The sequence below is a fragment of the Orbicella faveolata genome, unplaced genomic scaffold (assembly GCF_042242905.1).
Source record: "Orbicella faveolata isolate gen_17 unplaced genomic scaffold, um_ofav_v1 contig_34, whole genome shotgun sequence".
Lineage (NCBI taxonomy): Eukaryota > Metazoa > Cnidaria > Anthozoa > Scleractinia > Merulinidae > Orbicella > Orbicella faveolata.
Window position 1 is genome coordinate 30,270,001 of NW_028301563.1, and position 22,802 is coordinate 30,292,802.

Below are 22,802 nucleotides of genomic sequence, written 5' to 3' on the forward strand. Positions count from 1 at the left end.
TCAATCTGTATTGCCCGTTGTTTTGCTACTTCAGCCAGAGGAGTGTTGCCAAGATCAGATGCCAAATAGTGAATGTCCTAGGAAATGATACAGAACCTATCAGACAAGTCTATTTTCCTGAGTTAAGTACCGGTATCACGGATAGAAATTGAGAGCAAATAATTGCTTCAGTATAAATCTCCTAGTTGTTCAGAACTTCATCTAAATCTTCTTCACAGACAGTTCAAAAATGCAAGAAGCAGCCACCATTCTGTTAGCAACTGCACACTCTAGGATACTCATCACCTACAGCAGAATAGATAGTGGGTAGCGTAACCACATGATAGAATGGTAGTAGATTTATTGTGAATCCTAGAATTGTTTATACCCGGGGTGCTTATTTCAAATTTAGGAGAAGACAGGAGGTGCTCATCCAAGGAAGGCGCTTATTTAATTTTTCCCAAATAGTGGTAAGATGTGATCGATTTTTGTAATATATGTATGTGTCAGTCCCTCAGAAGTCTCTGAAGGATCCTGTCTCTCTTGAAGAGCTACGTAATGTAACCTCTTTAGCTGGTCTAAGCCTGCTGCACAAGGTTGGTTGGGCTTTAGGCAATGATCAATCAGCAGATCTTCACTACCATCCATTGCGATGGTCAATGTGCAGTGCTTGAATGAGTTGCTAAACAGTTGCTTGTTATCAGTTGTGTCAGTACTCTTCCATAAAACAGGGGGAGGGGAGGGGGGTGCCTATTTCAAGGGAGGCACTAATTTGAGGATTTATGGTAAACTAAAACTCCATATAAATACTGAGACTGAGCCAACACGACCTATTGATGTTAATACCGCACCAAATTATTAAATCTAAAATTCAAAGAGTTTCAGTCAGTGTTCAACACTTGAATGTTATATTTACTATTATTATAATAAATAAATTAAATAATAAATAAATTAAATGCCACAGACAATGAATTAATTGAACTAGATGATTGTACAAGTTAGCTAACCATGAAGAGGTCCTTTGCTCCAATGTCTACTGCTAGCAGAAATGCCTTTTCAAATCTCCTGTATCTAATATTACAACAGAGAGAGAACAAACCACATTATATTCAAGCTCTGACTAAAAGGAAAAAAGTTTAAAAAAAACGTTTTAACATTATAATAGCGGGGAAGACTTATTATTGTAAGTGAACCAAGATAAACTGGATTGTAAAAGAACTCCAATAAGTGGAACCTATGATCTTCTGCACCCTAATACAATGCTCTTTCATCAAGCGGGAAAAGACAGATGGAAGTCAACATGTGTAACTAGGTGCGCAAAGCATAACAGTCCCAGAGTCATGTGTGATATTTATCATGGTTATTATTGATTTTTATTTTCTAAGTTATGCTAGAATTCCGATAGTAAGGGCCCCCATTACATGTACTTTCAGATATGGCAGGCAAAAGGGGATGCTACTTTCGGACAGCCGTTACTTTCGGGTAGCTGTTACTTTCGGATGATTAAAAAATGATTGCACGATAATTCACGGTTTTTCAGACAAAGCAGATGCATAACCCAAAGTTAACAATTCTGTTTACATACATGTATGTTACTAACTACCCTGATAAACAAAGCAGACTGTATAAAGACAAAAGGCCTCAAATGTTGTTTGCATTGTACATTGATCTAAACGACTGCTTGAAATGTTGTATCAAATATACTACAGTGTTAACTGTAGTCGAGCAATAATCTTGAAACGGCCGTTACTTTCGGGTGGGTCATTATTTTGGGTGTTACATTTGGGGTTCAATAGAAGGATAAAAAATTAATATTACTTTTGGGGAGCTGTGATCTTTGGGAGGATCGTTACTTTCGGAATTCTACGGTATCTCACACATTGCCAAAACTGCTCGGTGCAGAATAGGAGATTCTTGTTACATTTGAACCTGGTTATAATTTTTTATAAGCTCAGTTGTAAGATGGTCTAACCAACATGCTGCATGAGGGACATACTGTATGCTTAACTCCTCCTGGAAGCCAACTCAGAATTCTTGTTTTCCCACAGAGTAATTTGTGTCACCAGCTCATTTATCATTTCTTTCTGACAACAACCAATATAAAATGACTTTACATAGGAAATATGTTTTCTGATTTTTAGACTTCCCTTTTTAGTGCAGAGTGCACTATTGGGATGGTTATGGGGGTTGCCTGCCGCTAAGGAACTAAGGCACTATGGCGCTATGGCCCTATGGCGCTAAGGTGTAAACTTTAATGTTTGTTTAATTAATTAATTTCAATTAATTAATTAGTCTAGAGGCAAGGAAGTAATGGGAGTAGGGTGGGAAAGGTACATGTGTACTCTACGTAAAACACATTCCATCGCCGTCACTTAACTTTGAACATCGCAAAGCTATATATTTGTTTCAGGTAACCCCTTGCTCTCCTTGTGGTACCATTCTCCTTAGAACAAAACTAATTTGCCCTAAACGCATGTGTAGATTAGTTAGGATTCATGGCTTCTATATTAGGTGAAGGATACATTGCATACGGAATCACGCACAAATGTTGAGTGGTTTTCCTTATGGTAGAGCTCACCATGTAAGACGCATGCGTTCTAGCATTGTTAGTGTTATACACTATCTTTACACGCAGTATTTTATATATCGTGTCATGCGACCAAGGACGGCAGTTATTTTTCAGGTAGCGCCAGTTGTCCCTTTTTATTGCAAAAGTGAAACGTTACTGTGGCTGCGTAGCTTTTAGAATTACAAACAGGTCGGTTCAACAAATATCATCTGCTGTTTTCAATCTACAATAGTGTGCTTGTCAGAGTTCAAATATATTGCTTCTCCTTAGCGACTTGTTTATTTCTTGCCTTAATTGTGTCTGTAAGAGAGACCAAAAAGTTCTCAAGTTAGTGGCGTTAATACTCCGCAAATTGTGAATTTGTAACAAAAGAAACAAGGAAAATGCTCAAATATTGCTGCAGACGCCGTGGCACCTAATGAAAGCGCAAATTAATTTAATCAGTCTTTGAGGAGACTCATTCATATCGGCCAAGTAGCGCTGTTTATCTTCAATACTTTTCGTTGAAAAGCTCCTCAGCCATCAATATCGTTGTGTGTTAATTTTGAATTGTTTTATTGTTCACAACAAAGGTGGCAACAGAAAAAGAAAGTGGTATTTCATGACTATCTGATAATTAAATTAGTTCTTGTTCATCGGTAAAAATTTGCATTTTTAGTAAAACATTGTCTCTGTTCCGTTTCTTCATCACTACATCAGACATTTAACTTTCTTTCATTTATCTCCAAAAAACAAGGACATCTTCCGTATGTTTTGGAGAAAACAAGGGTTTCATATTACATGGCTTTGCGAGGAAAACAAAAGTATCAAGTTACAAAGTTGGCGTGAAGAGCTAAATTGTCACGTTTGCTGCTTCAGCGTATTGTTGAATTTAAAATGAACGAAAATCAACTTAAAGCACCAGTAGTAATTAATTTGTGCGTAATGTTTGGACCTTGAATGAAAATACAACCTTGAAACATACACACTGCAAACGGGAAAAGCCGTAGCAGACTACCAAGGTAGACACAAACCACAAGTGAACCGAGTAGGGGTGAGTACTTATGGGACTACTGTACCAGAGCTATCAATTGCGCTCTGCACTATCGGAGATTGTCTCACTAGTTAATTTTGTTGGTCAGAGATGAGTGGTACATGTAAATAAATTTTGTGGTACATGTCCATCAGGACAGTGTCTGGTGATTTCAAATTATGACAGTTACATTATCACAGATCCAAATTCTCTGAACTGAATTTCATCAGATATTTGAAAAAAATCAAAGAGAAATTGTTTTGTGATCAGTACCTGAGTAAGTGGTGGAAGAATCTTCTGGAAAGTTTGCTAATCATGTCTCGGAATTGTAGAACTGTGACATCAGACAGTGGTCGACTTGGTGCATAGAAACTACCAAGCGTCTCTTCAAGTAAACCTGTAACATAATAACACATTACACTGTCTGATGCTCAAATGTCTATAGCACAAGCTGGGATGTCAATAATCGTGACAAAACTTAACTGATATTCAGGGTATGGAGGTGGTGTACGTAAGAAGCTGCAAGGAGGGGGGGGGGGTTGTACAAATTTTAATGTGGGGATCCACCCCTAGAGCCAAACCCTTACCCTTTTATAGAACATGTTTGACAGGAAAAAGTAACCCTGTTAATTGATACCTCCCATAGAAAATTGCACCCCTTTCACCAACAGTTTCTATACCTTTGGAGTGAGTGTGTTAACCATGAATATTTTCTGTTTCCCCTTTCTATACTAAGTTTCCTCTATAATAGCTTTAAATACCTAATAATTCCCCTTTAAATGCCTAAGTGAACTTTTCTGTACTTTTTCTATACTCCAACTCATGAAACACCTGCCGTTCGACATACCTCCAGCAACAAAAGATATCCCTTTAAGGTGGAACCTCTCCATCTACTCCATTACAAGGAGTACCCCCTCCCCCTCGTAAGACAGGGTATATAAGCTCTCTGCTCTAGAAAGGTGTTATATATGGCTACTTCTATGTGGCACAATCAGGATGCAGAACTTTGGTAAGTTACCCAATTGTTAAAAAGATGGACAATGCATGTTTGTTTTGTTAGTATTTATACAGCCACTGTACAGTTGATGGCAAAGTCCACTCTTTGAGCAAATGGGACCTGTCATTTATTCTGTCTCAAAGGACCTGATGCTCCATGTTATACATGCTAGAGTAGATCCTGGATGAGGGGAACTCCCAAATAAAAGGACTCAGGTCCTTGTTGTACCTTCAAGGAGTTAAAAAAGCAGTTTTGCTACCTCTCAGGGTGTTCAGCCTCAACAGGTCCACAGTGTGAGCTTTTGTGGTACCTTATAGGGTATTGAGCTGAACGTGACAGGAGATAATGTGTTGTTTTAGAATTAGTACCTCTTAGGGGTGAAAAACATTTCAAGCCACACCCACAAAGCAGGATCTCAGTACCTCTTAGGGGTTCTTTTCAAAATTTATGACGAGCACCCCTGTTCATTTTTTTTTTGGGAGTCCCCTTCCCCAGGGAGCAGAAGTATAGTAAACACAAGTGTGAAACAAATTTTTCTTTCATAATGTTCACAGAATCATTTGAGATTAAGCTTACTCTAATGACATAATTAAGAAGTTGAAACTTCCTTACCTTCTCTTTCAGAGTTCAATGGTAGTTTCAGAAGATTGTTCATGATAATAGACATACATGCAAAACATGCATTCCCTTCTGTGTTCCAATTCATACTGTTAAGAAAATTCACTGCCTGTTGAAGCACAGATACAGTAATGTGTCTGAACATAACATTTGTACTATCATTCCTCTGCAATTGTTTGAAAATGTCTCTAGTAAAGTAAAAGTTGAATCACAGTGGAATCCCGATTCTTTGAACCCTCAATTTTTCCTACCTCCTGATAACTCGAACCAAAAGCTGTTCCCTCTCCTCAGTCGAATACTGTAATTTTACCCCTGATTTCTCAAACTCTCTGATTTTTCAAACCAATTTTTGTTTCGCTGGGAGGTTCAAAAAATCATGACTCCACTGTATTTGGACCATGGATGTGAAAACTAAACGTTTTAAATCCTGCTGTATGTTCTCAGTAACATATCCTGTATTTGACAATAAGTACATGTATTATAGAGCTCCAAGTCTCTTACAATTATTAGAGAGGGAATTCCCATAGGAAATTACAAGGATCATGCCTCTTGAAAATTTGTATAAAACTGCTAGAAGTTACGAGAATCAATTTTATCAAGGTGTAGTAGAAATCCCAAAATCTTTAAATGATATGTGTGATAAAATGAGCTCGAGGTGACAAAATCCAGCCTTTTAAGTGTAAATTGTGGCTAATAGAACATTTTATGAAGCTATATTGAGTCTTCTAAACAAGTTTGTTATCAAAAATGTACCCTAAGAGGTACCACAGAGCTTGATGCTGCGACCACTGGGATTGCCAATGCGCCAATTTTTTTTCACTGGCGACTAACTTTTCACGCTTTTCACTGAAATATTTTTGCTAGCAACTAAATCTGAAAACCTAGGGGCCAGCTGGTCCCAAGGTTTTTTCCTGAAAGTTGAGCCCACTCAAATAATTATGTAATAATAAATTCCTGTAAGTAACATACATGTGTATCTAACTCGCCCCAAGAAATAAAAAAGTGGAATTGAATTACATTTGTCAAGTTGACAAAAAGTGCTGATGTGTGGTATTTTCAGGGACACTGGGACATTTGGGAAAAACCCCTTCATATGCTTGATACCCCACCCCAAAACCCACAGTGAAATGTTGTCCTCTGCTTGTTCATGTTTGATGCATTCTACTGTGCCAGGTCACCCCTTTCTGAGCCTGCCAAGTTCAGCTCTCACTCCGGACCCCAAGTGGAATGTTATCTTATAGTATTTACCTCCTCTGCTTGCTCATGTTTGATGTACTCTGATACCATTTCTACTGTGCCAAGTCGCCCATTTGTTAGCACACCAAGTTCAACTCTCAGTAGACACAAAGGTCCTCTGTAATATAAACAACAAAAGCATTCAGTGCTAAACCTATCCTCGACATTGATTAATAAAAAGTTCCACAAATAGATCCTGACAGTAACCAATTTTGAAATTAAAGTAAATGCAGTCAACTCTTAAAACACCCTTACCACACTTCTCCTGGAGAGATAAATCAAACTCTCGAAATAATTGCCATAATTGCTTTTTTGCTGCCATACTGTAACTTGCAAATGCCACTGTGACCTTATTGAGAGGATGGCAATGTGAGCATCGGAAATCAAAACCAAGTCACATCCAGACTAGTCCACACACTCTCCTGTTCTTGTTTGATGTTGGGTTATTTTACTGCTTACTTAGTGCATCAGCAAAGACTACAAACCTGTCAAACAAGATGAGCAAGTTGTCATGGCAACCAATACTGTTGTCAGCAAGGTTACCAATGGGAGCTTCACATGACCATATCACCCCATTCAGTTTCACTGGATGTCTAAAACCAACAAATGAATGCAATTAGTAAAATTCTTGAGTAAAATAGCTAAACACAGAATAATTAATGTAGTTGTTAGGAGTTAACAAAACAAAACAAAATAGATCATGATATTTAGAGAGGAAGCCACATCAGCCTTAGCTGGTTTTCATGCAGTTCCTCTATCCTGGTCAAATTGGAAGTTAGAGATGTTGGGTTTTGTGGAGGGAGGGAAACCGGAGTACCTGTTTAAAAACCCTTCAAGCAGGGCGAGAACCAGCAATAAACTCGACCCACATATGGCTCCAGGCCAGAATTTGAACCTAGGCCATATGGGTGGGAGGCAAGTGTTCTTCTGCGCTCTCCTTAAGAGTGACTGATATTCAAAATTTTGCCTTTTGATAATAGTACTAACACTGATCCTATTTAGATAGCCTGAATAAAAAATTTTGAGGCAAGGCAGCTGAGGAAAGAAAGGTGAGGATTGGCTTACGGAAAATATTTCCTGAGTTCAAGATTGTGTTGTGGGGAAGGCTTCTCCGCTACAAGTTGAATGAGAACTGGAGCTAAAGCCATGTCAAAGATCTGGAAAAAATACCAACAATTTCTTTTATTCTTTTATAATGTACAGACTACAACTCACTAAACAATATCAAAAAATTCACTCAGTTAAGAAACGTGATCCATCATTTGAGACCCCAGTCTCAACAGTAAACCAATCGTTAATTATAACTACTTATTAACCTAGAGTGAAGTCTTTATGGGAAAATCTCAATACGAGACCTTACCGCATTGATCGAGCGATAGTGAGGTCAATACCACAAGGCTGAGGTCTGAGATTTTCCTGTTAAGACCAAACCTTCAAGGTTAATAAGTTGTTTATTATATGGCCTTTTGCTTTGTTTTTACAGGCCTATAATCTGCCGTTGGCATTATGGGAGAATAATGTCCTGGAATCAAAGCACATGAGCCAATCAGAGTCTGCGTTATATCGGCTACAAACACAGGCCGTATGGGTGCAAATGTTACCAGCAATTTATTACTTTATATAAAAGAATCAGATGTAATGAGCACACCTGAAATTATATTCGCTGATCACGTCTTGTAAAACTGAGATGATCAATAATGCTGAACACTCATATTTAGACTATCTGTAGAACCCTACCTTTTAATTTTTATATAACCACGTCACTACTGTGCCCTCTTTAATTCCGACCAAGCAAAAGCTCGGTTTTGGAAAGAATATTTCTACCTTTACTAGAAGTAAAGTCTGCATACCAGCCATTTGGTCCATCAGGCCAGAGAGTATCCCAGTTTCTGTAGCACGAAGCGACTAGGAGTATTTCTACTGCCCCCTGGATGGAATGCTATTCCATTACAGGGTTACCCCAAGTATTAAGTTTGCCGGTGCCCATTTATATACCTGGATGCTGTGGGGGCACTGTGAGAGTAAAGTGTCTTGCCCAAGAACACAATGCAATGTCCCCAGCCAGGGCTTGAACCTGGACCCCTTGATCCAGAGATGAGCGTACTAGCCATGAGGCCACCGCTGAAATTTACAACTGGATTTTCACGGCCCATTGATGGTGAGATTAACAACGTTCCACCGTAGTCTCAAATGGTCTCTTGGATTAATAGGAGTCCAGCATAATTGCAATTGACACCAATGGATAAATGGGGCTCCATTTAAATTGCAATGAACCTGTATGTTTATCACAGTTTTTTACCTGGATGTCCCCATCAGCGCTGCACACAAGCACCACAGCATCACCAGGATGCCACTGGATAACTGATGGAATCTAAAGAAACATGACAATTGATAATGATAATAATAATAGTGGTTACACTGGGACTTGCCCATGTAACCTCTGGATCGCAAGTCCAGAATCTAACCTTTCGGCTATGCTACCTTCAATAGGATCACTTAGATGGATAGTGGCATTAAGTGCGAGGAAGACATTGCTCATGGTTTTCCATCTGACAGCCCAGCGCAAGACGTTACTGGAGATTCCCTTCCACCTTTAACAGGATTCCAATCCACAACCTTTGTGATTGTGTTGCAAAAGCCAGAATTATAAATACTGTTTGTTCTTTGAAAACTTGACTTGCACGATTTCTTTTATTCACTTAAAACATAGTGATACTCTTGTCAATGGAACATATTCTAAAACATGATCGTGTGTCTTACCAAAGTAGCTTTTGTCATCTGTGTCACTCGTCTGTGATCATCATACATCTGAAAACAAAAGTCATCAAGCAAACATCAAATAAATCTTTCTCAGTGTGCGATATAAAAGGTTTGCATTTATTAGCCCAATTTTGATATATTAAAATTCAGCCTAAAAACAATAGACCTCAGCATGAGGCTCTGGGGAATAACTACAGAGTTTGTGAGATTTAAATTTTAATACATCAAAATTGGTCTATTGAATCAACTTTCTATATCATCATTGCATCCCTAAAAAGGACCTAAGAACTTGTGGGGGTGGTCAACCATGTCTCAGATAGGAGGGGGTCACAATTTTATGCCTTCAATGAGCAGATCTTCACAAGGCAATTTTCGCGTCAAATATTCACAATGTTATGACGTTGTGTGCCAATTTGGCACTCTTAGGGAGTAAAGGGTTAAGTGATGATTGATGCCTAATACATCCTATCAGACGGTGCAACAATGATGATGATCATGGTGATGATGATGATGATGAAGAAGAAGAAGAAGACGAAGGACTGATTTTAATTTTGAGTTTTTAAAAAACAAAAGCGTTGGCTTACAAGCATGCCATCCTCACACCCAAGCAGCAGCTTGTCTTCAGCGTGATTTCTTTGTTGAACAATGATTGGAGCTACAGCACAAAAAAATAATACAAAAAGAATTAACTTGACGAAAGGATTTTTTCCCAATCAACTATTTTGCCCCTCGGAAAGGGCCGGAAAATAAATTTACCTGCAAATATTTCATGATAGTAATTTCCATAAAATTGATATATTCTGCAAATTTGTAGTAAAAACAGTCATGGTTGTAAGCATAAAGTGCCCATAACGTCAAATTTTTTGCTTTCTCATCTGATTCTTCATAACATCCAATTAACTTTCTCAAAAAATTTCTCGATTTGCATAAAACGCAATTTTTTTATAATTTTTTAAAGGCGTTCAAATTTGCTGCCATTTTGGTCTACCATTCGCACCAGTCTTCCTCGGTTTGAAGTGAGTCATGACATAGGTTCAGGAACACATTATTTGGGTTGTGACTTATCTGACTTGAAAACAAGTAAAAATTTTGCTCCAGAGTTGTCTCAATTTAGTTGAAAATGCTGGAAAGGTGCATTGCCACTCTTTGTAACAACATTTATGATCCAGAAAACAACATCAGTCTTCCTGAATCTACATCACAGGCATCAGTCACATGGCCATTTTGAGCACATTATTCATGTGATCAGTGGCAGGGGTCGACCGCAAGAAAATAGAATTTTGAACTTTGTAAAAATTCGTAAAAAAATTGCGTTTTATCTAAATCAAAAATTTTTTTCACAGAAGTTCATTAGGTGAAACGCAGAATTAGATGAGCGCAATTTTTTTTTTTGACATTATGGGCACTTAAAGCACACAGCAACGGATCCAAAATTTATAGGTCAAATTTGAGGGATGTATTTATAACCAAGTCTTTTAAGGTTAAATGTGAAGCATTTTCGCCTAATAGGAGTTTTTAATATCCAAATTTCACTTTGTCTCAATGTGCCAAACAAAGAATTTGAATAAGAAAAATGTGTAATAAACATGAAGAATTTGTAAATAAACCCCTAGAATGCAGAAAATAATTTATGTGATGCTGGTGTCGTAGTCGCTAATAACCATTACTGAACAGCTAATTGTGTTGATTGGAAATGTACATAAAATGTTATATAACTGTTTAAATATAATACCTTTTACAGGAACAGTAGTAGTAGTTACTTTTTCAATCTGTTGAAAAATTAAATGCAACAAAAGATTGTCTAAAAAAATGATAATGATTTTATTTTGATTGCTAAAAATTGTAAAAGTAAAATGATGACTGTCTACAGTGTACCTTTTGTGATCAAGAGGTTGCTGTTAAGCTTGTCACAGCCATAATTATCATACTTAGTAAAAATCTATTAGCGTTCAATCACAAATGCTGTTCTCAGATTGGCCACGCTACTCACTATCTATTCTGTTGGAGATAGTAAACTTTGCAGCCTACCAGTGTGTGTTTGTTTACAAAATGACGGCTGTTTCTTTCTTTTTTCAACGTGATCTGTGAAGAGGATTTACATTACGTTTTGAACAAATAGTTAGATCTATTTCAAAACATTAGATAATTTACTCTTGATTTCTTATGCATGATAGTTGGCTTGGGCTGCACGCTCGTTAACTATGATGTGATAAGATCCCAAGCTCATAATCTAATTGTTAGATAGAATCATTTCTATGCAACAAACCTTGGTGCCATTGTACTCATAAATACAGCTGTCAACACTGGAGTCTCCACCCCCTGCTGATGACTGCTCCAGGGTCAGTACATGGTGCGGCTGATTGAAACTGAATATAAACAAAACAAAAAATTGCAGTGAAACCTGTATTAAGAGAACACCCTTGGGACACTCATTAGTGTCCGCTTTATACAGGGTGTCCACTCTAACCAGGTTCTAATACAATGTGCAATAATAGTTATTAAACCTTTTGTAACACAGTGTAACACAATGTAAGATCACAGACTGCTAATAAGACAATACCCAGTCAGCTAATGCATTAATCTGGAATAATCTACTTAGCTTTAAAATGTTATAACTGAACAATGATATTAAAGGAGTCTCGGCTAAGCTTTCAGAAGTAAAAAGCCTTAAGTGTCCAGATTTTGTGCAATGAAATGGCTTAAAAGTGGTGTCCGCATCCGCTTAACAGAGGCATCCGCTGAAAGCAGGTTTAGTTGTTAATATGTGAAGAAAATATAAGGACTCAAACTGATGTCCACTTAACTGAGGGTGTATGCTTAATATGGCATCTGTTTACTACAGGTTTCACTGTAGTGAAATTCATTGTATTTCAGGGATCATCGCCAAATTATCCTTCACAACAAAAGTATGGAAACAACCAGAGGTGTATAAAAAAGTTTCATTTGAACATTGCTACATATATCTATTATTCGTACTTGCCTGTACAGGTGCAGATACTGACCTAAATGCTGCATGGATAGGATCGCACTCTGTCCTGACATAACACAACATCTCCATTTTTGGCCTGACAACAAAAATCAAAAGAGAAAAATTTCAAGAGGTCAGGGTAGCTAGCATGATGTCACTAGAAGCAGTTGCTCCTCCCTGTGGACAGAATGTGGAAATGCAGTTGTAGCTTAATTGGTTAGCACGCTGGACTTCGGATTCAGTGGTCCAAGTACAAGTCCTAACTGCGGTCATTTTGACTTGTGTTCTTGTGCAAGATGCTTTACTCTCACAAGTACAGTTTAATTACCTACATTTTAAATCTAGCATTACTAACTGTTATTAATAACCTTTTTAGGCAAGTTTCTTTCACATGGGGATGACCTTGAAACTCCCAATTTTTTGGCCATTAACATGCATGATGTGGTGTGGCATACTGTGGTTAAGCAATAGAGCACTTTTTTCTGTGTTTACATAGCCCCATCTAAACACTCGGAGGGTTGGGAAATTCGAGACAGTTATGCAAACCCTTGACTACATCTCGGGTTTGCATAACTCTTGAGAATTCTCCCAACCCTCTGAGTGTTTAGACAGGGCTATATAAACACGGAAAAAGTGCTCTACTGCTTTTATAAAATAATTCTCAAAAATACGTGCAAAACTAAAATGTCACAACTGTGTTTGTATACTCTCATCTAAACACACCTATCGACCAGTGAGAGCATGCGTAGTAGCTCAGTTATTTTATAATGTTGTTTGGTGTGTTGTGGTATGGTATGGTAAGTGATGTTAATAACATTACCCGTTTAGACTAAAGATGACTAGGTTTGCTCTATCTTTCTCTCCTGACATTGGAGACCATGGCCAGGCTTCTTCAGTGTGACTGCACCACCACACCAACACCTGACAATTAAATGCATTTGGTTATAATAAGTTAAGTTTCCATGGTAACCAGCAGAAGTCTTGCATACTCTTTGGCATACATGTAGTTGTGTAAAATATAGAGCAAGAACATGATGTAACTAGTAACAAATGCAAGGAACCTTTAAAAATTACAGAAAGTTGTGAAATATGTTGATTGGAGCAAAACTGCATGATGACATCACTCACTCTGGCTTCAAGTGTAAAAAAATGATATAATTATGAACTCAACATAGTAAATGGTTTGAACCCAGGGGTATCGGTAGTTCGTATAGTGTGATCGTCTGGGTGAGGGTGGTTCTGAAAAGAACTGTTGTTGGTGACTGACGTTTCGACAACCTGAGTGAAAGTCATCTTCAAAGTCAAGTGACTCTGAAGATGCCTTGACTCTGAAGATGAATTCCGCTCAGGTTGTCGAAACATCAGTCACCAACAACAGTTCTTTTCAGAACTACCCTCACCTGAACGATCACACTATATGAACTACTGATATTATGACCTGTCATGCACATGCACAATACAAAATTGACCATTCAAGATTGCTTACCATGTCTTGCCTTGAGTTGAGGGACAAATGTCTGTTCAATCTCTTGCTTGATGGGCCAGGAATATCAACAAATGATGTCTGGAAACAGGAAAAAGATTAAAAATGTTCTAAGTCCACTATAGTTGAAAATAACACACCCCAAATTGATATTTTGATTAAAACACCTTTATGAAGAGTGAGGCTATATATCAGGTGGGTGGGTGGTTGTGGGTCATGCCTCATGGGTCGTGTGCAGATGGCGTTGGACACAGCTTGCAAAGCATGCCGGGAGAAATTTTCACTGAAGCTCATTTTCATATGATTGCCGAACAGCAAACATCTCAACGCGCAGAAGGTGATATGGAAATATGACTTATAGGAGGTTCCCTCGCTTTCGATGTTGAAAGAAATCTTGAATGACATCCATATTAAATCTTTCGCAGGCCAAGTGATAGCATTAGATGTCTTCTACTCGATTCACAAAGCCGCCATTTTCAGTGCTGAACAACTGATTTTGGAATCGAAGCTTTGCGGTACGTTGAATCTCTACTGTTGAACAGGAAAATTTTTTCCGTTTCCGACACAATTGAATTTGATCTTAACTTGCCAGGTGGTGCGTGAAGATAATGCAAGATTTTATCATCTAGGTCCAAGTGGTCCAGATGACGAAAATTGCATTTATTTAGCTCCTGCTAAAGATTATATTAGCAGTATCAGGTCAGAACTGAACTATGAAACTCAAAAGAGTTATTTATGAAACAGTTATATAGAATTTTCAGAAAGTTTTTACTACTCCTTGGCTGTCCTTGTGGATCCGTCTTACATTTCTGCGAGTTTGGAACGGATTCTATTAACTTGGCAGATTTACTAACTAAATAATGTGGGACTTGACCTTATCACAGTTTGGAAGCAACGCACACATAATTTAGCCGGAAGATTTGATGAGCAATTAATGCAGTGCCAGTTCATTGAAATAAATACCTTCCTGTATGGTACACCAGCCCAGCATTAATGGCCAACTCCCCATCCCATTTTAAAACACTTGCCTGACACAATTTTTGTTTTCCACACAGACAAGATGTGCATGTATAAATTCAGTTAAAGCAATAAACCCAGCTGATGTTCTGAGGTATTAGTGATGAGGGGTGTGAAGATTTTAGCAAAAGGGAGAGGAGGGTGGGCAACAATGATAACCTGAAGTTTTCAAGAGCTTTGTTTGTTGGTTGTGAACCAAATTTATGTATAACTGTACTCTTCATTTTTGGAGAGCAGCTGCAGTCTGCAGTCGTTGATTTGTGGCACATAAATGATGAAAAAAGAATGTAGATGTCTGTCTTAACTACCTTCGTTGATAAATTGATTTATTGGAATAATTCAAATTATATCACGTGATTATTAAATTATTACAACTTGATAACAGTATGCAGAGAAAGAAAGCACTGTTTTGGGTTGCCGTGTTAGTCATTGAACTATTTTTGGGTCTCGTTTTAGCCTAAAAGATCGGTTATAAAAATCTGTGCCTCGTTTTCACTGTGCCCCCTTCCCCACCTCCTGGGATTTATAAAAGGTAAACTTAAGGTAAAGTCTGCATACAAGCTAAGTAGCCCATCAGGCCGGAGCTTATCCAGGTTTCTGTGGCATGAAGTGACTAGGAGTAGTTCTACCCCCCAGACAGGATGCAAGTCCGTTGCAGGCTTACTCCAAGCATTAAGGTTGCCGGTACACATTTATACACCTGGGTAGAGAGAGGTACTGTGTCTTGTCCAAGAAGCAATGCAATGATCCCTCTCAGATCCAGAGACAAGCGCACTAACCATGAGGCCACTGCGCCTCCCCCTGAGATTTATACTCTATTATTAAATACCTTTGGCTCCAATCCTGACATTTTTTCAAGCTTCTTAAAGTCAAGGCTTGGTTTCTTGTTAAAATGTATGTAACAAAGTTTGGCTTTCTCCACAAGTGAAAACAAGAGGAAGGAGTCCGTCACAATTGCTGAAAACGAACAAAGGACTTAATCAACTGAATGTCAGGTACATGACTGTGTTCCATGTAAAAATGACCAGACAATCAAACATGATATGAAAACATAAATTGTTAAAAATTAAACTAGTCACTTGCAATAATCAGTTTGATGCCTCAACTGACCATCTCTTCAATTATATGCTATGGGTTAAAGTTGTGCATGAATTTTGTTTTCATTTGTTTCAGATTGTGAGGTATAAGCAGAAGGAGTCACTGTGAAATAGAAGTTAAGTAAAGTGTGTTGCCTGGAAAAAAACCTGCCAATATATTGATGCAGATGTTGATTAATTAGCAGTTTAATATCAAGTGATACATAACAGGTTGCCAGCACACCTCCAACCTCTGCAGAGTTCAGATGCCCTGACTGTCGGCAAAATTGGCCTTTGGAGAATCTGAACATTACCAAGCAGACACTTTAGTACTTGATATTGAGGGATTACCCACAATGACGACAACCATCATGTGATACCCACCTCTGTTTATTGGATCAGGAACTTTTCCAGCTAAGCTTTTGTCAACTGAGATTTTCTCAATATCCCCAGAAGACAAAGACACCAGGATGGAGATGAGGAATCCATTATTTAACAGCAACTGATGAAGAAAAAATTACAATTTTACACATTAAGCCCAGGCCAAATGGACTCAAAGTAGTAGCAAGTAGCTGCATGATGAATTTGTGTAGAGACTTGCATGCAAAGTAATGTCTGCATACAGGCCGAGTAGCTGATCAGGCCAGTGCTTATCTCTGGTTTTGGTAGCATGACGCGACTAGGAATATTTCTACTCTCCCTTGGATGGGATGCTACCATTAAATTTGCCGGTAACCATTTATACACTTGGGTGGAGAGAGGCAGCATGAGAATAAAATTAATGGTCCTGGCCAGGGTTCGATCTCAGATGACTTAATTCAGAGTTAAGCACAGCAACCACAAATGTCTTTGAAGTGTCCCAACTTCAAATCAATTCTACAACTCATGGGTTTTTAACTAAACATATCATTTTCACCTCAAAATGTGGTGCAATCCACAGTAGGTGAAAAGATATTTGCAGTTGTCAAAGTTGGAAGTATTTATTAATAAAAATAGAGGCACTTTTGACAACAGATGTTAATATTGGAAACATAATTATTATTATCTTCTACTGTGGGAGGTGACAGAGGTCGCTGGCTAGCTAGCTTGACTAAGCAAACTGGCAAAATGGAATTGCATCCATGGTACAGTAAATACCTGAATATTTCTTAATGTTCTCCACCGAACGTCGAGGACTTTACAGTGCTGAAGCAACTCCTTCAAAGGAAAGAAAAACAATTGGAATAAGAAAGATCATATTGTCTATTCCCAAATTACATAACACTGACCCACTAACAGAGAGACCTTCTTTAAGAAGTAATATAGATCTTCTATTACTGTCAAGTGTTACCCTCCTTAAAAAGAAGTCTTACTTTCTTAGTACTTACTAATACATTTGGGAGGAACAACAAAATCCCTTAGCTTGCTAATCTTCAAGTATTTCTATTAATCCACAGTAAACACTATAATTTTACTTCTTGAAGGGATATTTTGCCAATGAGCTCTTAGGCTTGGCTAAATCTATATATTATCTTTTACATGTATTACTGTTGCGTGTTACCCTCCTTGCTCTCCTTAAATAAAGTCTTACTTACTTAGTACTTACTAATATATTTGGGAATAACAACAAAATGCCTTAGTTTGCTAATCTTCAAGTATTTCTGTTAATCCAGAGTAAACATTATAATTTTACTTCTTGAAGGGATATTTTGACAAATGGAAACTGGAAAGCAACACAGAACTAAAACACAAGCTGCAATAACAATAATGTGAGTAAAGAGTAATTGAAATAAAAAGTGAGTTTTCTGTCTACATGTTTTTATCGCGTTATGGATGATGAATGTAGAATCAACTTCACTTGTTAAGACCTACTAGTAAGCTATATTCTTATTACCTAACTATTTTACGCTGTTGTGATGGAGGAAGGAGAACATAAGTATTGATGACACAAAATTACACACCTCACACTCCTTAAGTGTATCTCGCAACTTCTCAGGTCTACGGTTTTTTGGTGTCCATGAAACTCCCCTGTCCTCACCCCACAGTCTTCTTTGTTCACAATACACCCCCTCTCCAGCAGAACCTGTTGCATTATTACATATACGTGACCACACTGAGAGCTTTATTCAAACACATGCCGGGGTGACCAGGGTGGAAAATTGGCAGGGGGGCGGTGGGGATGCTGAAAGGGTGGTAAGGGTGTGGCAGGGGTGGCGAGGTTGGCAGGGGTGGCCAGGGTGGCGATTACAATTTATTGATCGTTTTAAACCACAAATTTAATAGAGGCTAAATAAAATTAGAATTTTGGCCATTACAACAAATCTGTGCCAAAGTTGATATCTAATAGAGATTAAGATTAACGGATGGGGTAAAAGGTGTCCTTAAGATTATAAAAAATTGAAACATTAGAAGCTAAATAATTAAGTAACTCTTAGCTGTTCACATTTCCACCCTTTACAGTGGTGGATCTAGGGGAGGGGCCCAGGGGGCCCAGTCCCCCCCCCCCTTATTTTGGGTAAAAAAAAATCACAGTTCTAAGGAAGAAAAGCTGGCAGGGCAAGCAAAAAAGCAACCCCCTCCCCCCCTCCCCCCAGCTCAAGGTCTGGATCTGCCACTGCTTTATCATCACTCACAAGAGTATAACAACAAAGTAGTTCAAAAGTACTAAAAAGTATCTTAAAATGTTACCTGTACCAGAAGCTTTGTCATGGTAGACATGAGTTCCAATATCACAATCTGCATTTTCGAGGAGAGAAGGGAAAGGCAAGTGAGATGAACGTGCAGAATCTCCTAACAGGTCCCCATGTGATAATTGGGAAAATTTGATCATGATTCTACCAAACACTACTTTCATTCACAAGTGATAATGTGTTTCTTTTCTTTGTTATCATGGTCTATATGCTTACTTTTAACATGCATTAAACAAATTGATGCAAATTTAATTAAAGGATTGATTATAAGGTATATCCATACCTTTACCACGGGTGGCTTTTTCAAATTCTGAGGGCAAGAGGGGTACTTTGAACTGGAAATCCAAAGGCATGGGGGGATACTTATGAATAGAATTCCAAGGGCATGGGGGGTTTCTAGAGGGGACAGACAAGAGTGTGAATGAAAGAAAGAACTGATAACTCTTGATGACCCCGGAAAGCAGGATACAAGACAAGCATCAATCAGTCACACATGTGTTTGCTGCGTTCATTTACAAAAGAAAATCGATACAATCTGGGTGGTACATTGGGCTTCAGAGACCTTAAAGTTTACGAATTTCTTGTTAGATTAATTGTTTGTGACAGACACCGACCCGCCAACTGACCCGCCATGTTTGCTCACTATACACCAGTGGTATATATCCATAAAGAAACCACTGTAATGGCGTCTGATTGAGTAAATGTTGTTCGTAATATTGAAGGTAACTTAGGCAGGATCTGCCCATGCATGTTCTAATTTCCATAGTAACTAACACACTAGTTTAGTTGAAAACTAGTTACAAACTTGTGCTTAAAAAGGAGAACGTTTTAGTTACCGAACAAATGTTCGGTGAATGCTTACAATCATATCAGTTGCAATTTTGAGCCCTGCAGACAGATGTTCGATGGAAAGTTATTAGCAAAAACTTCTTGAAAGATGTAAAAGCATAAAATCTCTTTCATTGGAAGTCCTAGGGAGTCAAACTAGGATTCCAGAGAATTGAAATAAGAAACATAAATCTGGAAGGGAGGGGGGTAATGACTTTGGAATTTCAGAAGGAAAGGGAGGGGTTAAAATGCTAATACCCACGGTATAGAGTATGCATATTTTCAATGTGGGTGTGCAGAGAAGTTTACAGGAGGTATACATGATTTGCTGCAAATCCACAGAGGCAGAGGCAAAACTTGGAAGGAATGAACTCAGAACTCTGATTTAATGACAATAGCTGCTACTCAAGAATGAGTAATAAACAATTGCTGCTCTTCTCATTCGAAATGAGGCAAATCAGCAATCCGTGTTGAACTGGTACTATTTTTGTCCCCGCTACATCCCTAGATCAGGTGCCCACGATGAGATGTAATATACCACTGCCGCTTATAAGCCCTGCTGCTTATAACCCCCCCCCCCCCTCCCCAACCCCTGGTCATAGGCCCATCTACCTGTAAACCAAAAACCGCATCCCCTGAATATAAGCCCCCCTCTAGATTTCGAACCGGTTTTTTTAATCCGGTTATAAGCCCCGTCGGATATAAGCCCATCTAAAAGCCCTTACGAAATTGTATTAGCCGAGGGCTCATAAGCAACAGTTTACGGTACACGACAGAGATGATAAGACGCAAATTCTAGAAACGGTATCACAAATGAGCACTGTATTTCGTACAACGTTTGCTCTCCTGTTTTTTTTAAATTCATCACTTGAGTGCCATGATAAAAGCGATCGCTTGTCAAATTCAAACAAAACCACAAACTTACGCTTATTTGTTTTTCATCCTGTGTAAATAACGTATTACGAGTCTAAACTTACCAGCGATGGTCTTAAACTTCTTTAACGACCAAAAATGTAGGTGGCCAAGTAAACTGGCCATTTATCAAACCGACATAAGAATATTTCAGCTCAACATTCCATGAGTCACGTACTCTGCCGTTTGTTGGCGGCCATATGTAATTTTTCTTTCTGTTTTTTTTTTTTTGGTAATACCTCCATGTATGTTACATATGTTGTCCTTTGGGCAGGCTTCCCTTGGGGTTGCTCGCAGAGGTATAGTATATGTCACATACATGAGGTTATCGCTATTTCTTTTAGTCTTGTTGATTAGCTCAACCTCGTTCCCAAGGAGAGGTTTCAGGTGACCTTCAGCAGGTTTTGCATTGTGTAAACATCATTTGCAAGAGTTATCATGAGCGAAGCGACGTGTAAATTCACTCCTCAAAGGAAAGAAAATCCCGAATCTTCGCTTCAAAAGTGTATTTCAGTTCTCAGAGCGGCGAAAAACGACACGGAACGGTTCGCCGCGCTACTTTTGGTCACTCAACTAGTTCATTCGAACGAGATAGATAGCCTGGGGCGAAGGCAGGTCTTTGATGCGATCGGTTTCAAGTTCATAAATAGATTACTGAACACCAGAAGTGTACCGAGCGATTGTCCTGCTCAAGTCTACAACTCGTTGGCGTTAACGATTCTTGCCTGTTTTTCCTCTGACGAAGAACTCTGTGTACACCCTGAGATGGTAAAGAAGATACCGTTGTTTCTGGACGGCATTTCCAACTCGGCTGAAACTAGTGTGAGCGAAGCTAGCGTCGAAGACTGTTTTCAAATTATCGCTTCGTTCGCTTGTAGTTCAACGGGGTGCAGACATTTAGTGGAAAATGGGGTATTTTCAACGCTTTCTCGAGTCGTCAGCGAAAATAAAGACGAGAAATATGCCGAAAAAGCTCTGGAAACATTCCTTCCAATTCTAAACAATGACCCACGCGTGTTTTGGCAGGAACAAAGAGAGGTCCTCATGGAAGCTTTGAATGGTTTAAGCCAAAGATTGAGCGAAGCACAGGACAACACAAAATTCGAACTGTGCGATTATCTGGTCCTTTTTCTATCTGGGGCAGAGAAATCTGTTTTTCAAGGAGGCGAGAACAGATGGCTGGCTGGCGTTTACAAAGGTTTGAACGAGATTCTTCAATCAAGAATTTCGTCCGAACAAAGAAATCCTGCCATTATTTTGTTATCGGCTGTCATTGAGCTTGTCGGAATGGACTGGATGATTGAGTTTTCACGACAGCAGTCTCCAGGATTGTACATTTTAAGCCTGACAGTTGTTAGCGTTGAGATAAGGATGATTTTGGACGGAAAAACTGCGGCAGAGATTGTAAACAAAGCAACTCTACTGTGCAGCTGTTTCAATATCCTCGAAAAAGCAATTAACTTTGCCATTGTCAGTACGGGACAGTCACCAAACAACAGAAAATTACCAGCCATTGTTCTGGACGGTCTCCCAAAGGTTTACTCCTTAGCAACGGAGTCAGTCCACTCTATTGTTATGTTTATGGACCATGTGGCACAGGTGGGAAAAACAATAACTGGTCAAGAACGCCATGTGGTGCTTGCTTCAGTTCGAGTCCTTTGTGCTTGGATGGCAGAAGAAACTGCTGCTCTTCGAGATGATATCTGCAGGCTGTTGCCATTTCTGTTGAAGCTAGGAAAGGAATCACTAGAGGCTTCCAAAGGTATTAATGAATATTTTCTTTTTTGTGTGTCTGGAAGTGGTAAACTATTTTTTCATGTAGAAGATTAAACATCCACTGCCATTATTTCAAGCTTTAACAAAATACAGTGTTTAAGGCCCCATCTACACCGCACCAGAGAAATCTGAAAACACAGTTTTATTTCTATGGTTTGGCCTATTGTCCACACTAATCTATGATGAAAACAGAACTTTTCGAAAACACTCTTCTAACCAGAGGAACTTAAATGCCAGCTTTACATTTTAGTGAGGATGGAAAACATTTTGAGAACGGAACTTTTCGAAAATGATAACATCAGAGTAATCAAGTGATTTCCCTACTGGAGTCTTCTAACACAAATCCAAAATGACTAGTGATTGTTGCGTATTCAAATTTCTGCGGTGTACTGAGGACAGAAAACATTTGATGCATTTTCAGAGTGAAAATGCAGTTTTCAAATTTCTCTGGCATAGTAAGAAACAAAAAAATTCAGAGCCTGAAAACAGAAATTTCAAAATGTTCATGATCGTTGAAATAAAGATGCCGGGCAGTAGCTTTCTATGGTTGACCTTTGATATTGAGCAGCAAATTGAATTTTGTGTTTTGAACATAGTCAATTTTTTCGTTTGTAAAGCTACGACAAAGCCAGTTGGAGCATTTTTTTTAAGAGAAATTAATGAAAAACAGTGAAGGTGACTGCAGCTTTCCAGGACACCACTAAATTATGTGCATTTTTTCTTTTAATGTGTGGTAGATTTTTTTGCAAAAAGAAGGTCAGCAGCTACTAAAAGAGAGATTGTGTTTTACATATGGTATCCTGCTTACACCACATGTGTTTGACCGGTTGACTTGTGACTGCTTTTGCAACTGCAGATGATAAACATTTTTTTGGTGCAAAATAGCTTTGTTTTAAGAGCTT

General features: G+C 38.6%; 2 protein-coding genes and 1 long non-coding RNA gene across 4 annotated transcripts in view; 2 read left to right on the forward strand and 1 right to left on the reverse strand.

Moving 5' to 3' along the window:
- Positions 1-20,602, reverse strand: part of LOC110066951 (WD repeat-containing and planar cell polarity effector protein fritz homolog) — a 24,945-nt gene extending 4,343 nt beyond the window's left edge. Inside the window, exons 1-22 of one of the 2 annotated variants that reach the window (XM_089271206.1) lie at positions 20,190-20,602; positions 18,383-18,430; positions 17,656-17,777; positions 16,853-16,912; positions 16,100-16,217; positions 15,469-15,596; positions 13,626-13,703; positions 12,960-13,060; positions 12,174-12,236; positions 11,438-11,537; positions 11,200-11,253; positions 10,904-10,940; positions 9,756-9,826; positions 9,172-9,219; positions 8,711-8,782; positions 7,477-7,568; positions 6,897-7,004; positions 6,424-6,529; positions 5,170-5,284; positions 3,834-3,957; positions 987-1,050; positions 1-77 (exon numbers count right to left, since the gene is read on the reverse strand). The exon at positions 1-77 is cut by the window's left edge and continues 20 nt beyond it. In XM_089271206.1, coding sequence (XP_089127332.1) covers positions 1-77; positions 987-1,050; positions 3,834-3,957; positions 5,170-5,284; positions 6,424-6,529; positions 6,897-7,004; positions 7,477-7,568; positions 8,711-8,782; positions 9,172-9,219; positions 9,756-9,826; positions 10,904-10,940; positions 11,200-11,253; positions 11,438-11,537; positions 12,174-12,236; positions 12,960-13,060; positions 13,626-13,703; positions 15,469-15,596; positions 16,100-16,217; positions 16,853-16,912; positions 17,656-17,777; positions 18,383-18,430; positions 20,190-20,250 — 1,847 coding nt within the window. In that variant the 5' untranslated portion in view covers positions 20,251-20,602. The remainder of the gene's footprint in view (positions 78-986; positions 1,051-3,833; positions 3,958-5,169; positions 5,285-6,423; positions 6,530-6,896; positions 7,005-7,476; positions 7,569-8,710; positions 8,783-9,171; positions 9,220-9,755; positions 9,827-10,903; positions 10,941-11,199; positions 11,254-11,437; positions 11,538-12,173; positions 12,237-12,959; positions 13,061-13,625; positions 13,704-15,468; positions 15,597-16,099; positions 16,218-16,852; positions 16,913-17,655; positions 17,778-18,382; positions 18,431-20,189) is intronic. The other variant, XM_020774216.2, reaches the window with a different exon arrangement.
- Positions 15,567-17,506, forward strand: LOC149105731 (uncharacterized). The gene is made up of 2 exons (XR_016201382.1): positions 15,567-15,634; positions 15,813-17,506. It is a non-coding gene; the product is annotated as an uncharacterized LOC149105731 (long non-coding RNA).
- Positions 20,563-22,802, forward strand: part of LOC110066942 (neurochondrin-like) — a 25,175-nt gene continuing 22,935 nt past the window's right edge. The window contains exon 1 of the mRNA XM_089271202.1: positions 20,563-21,886. Within this exon, the coding sequence (XP_089127328.1) occupies positions 20,563-21,886 (1,324 nt within the window). The remainder of the gene's footprint in view (positions 21,887-22,802) is intronic.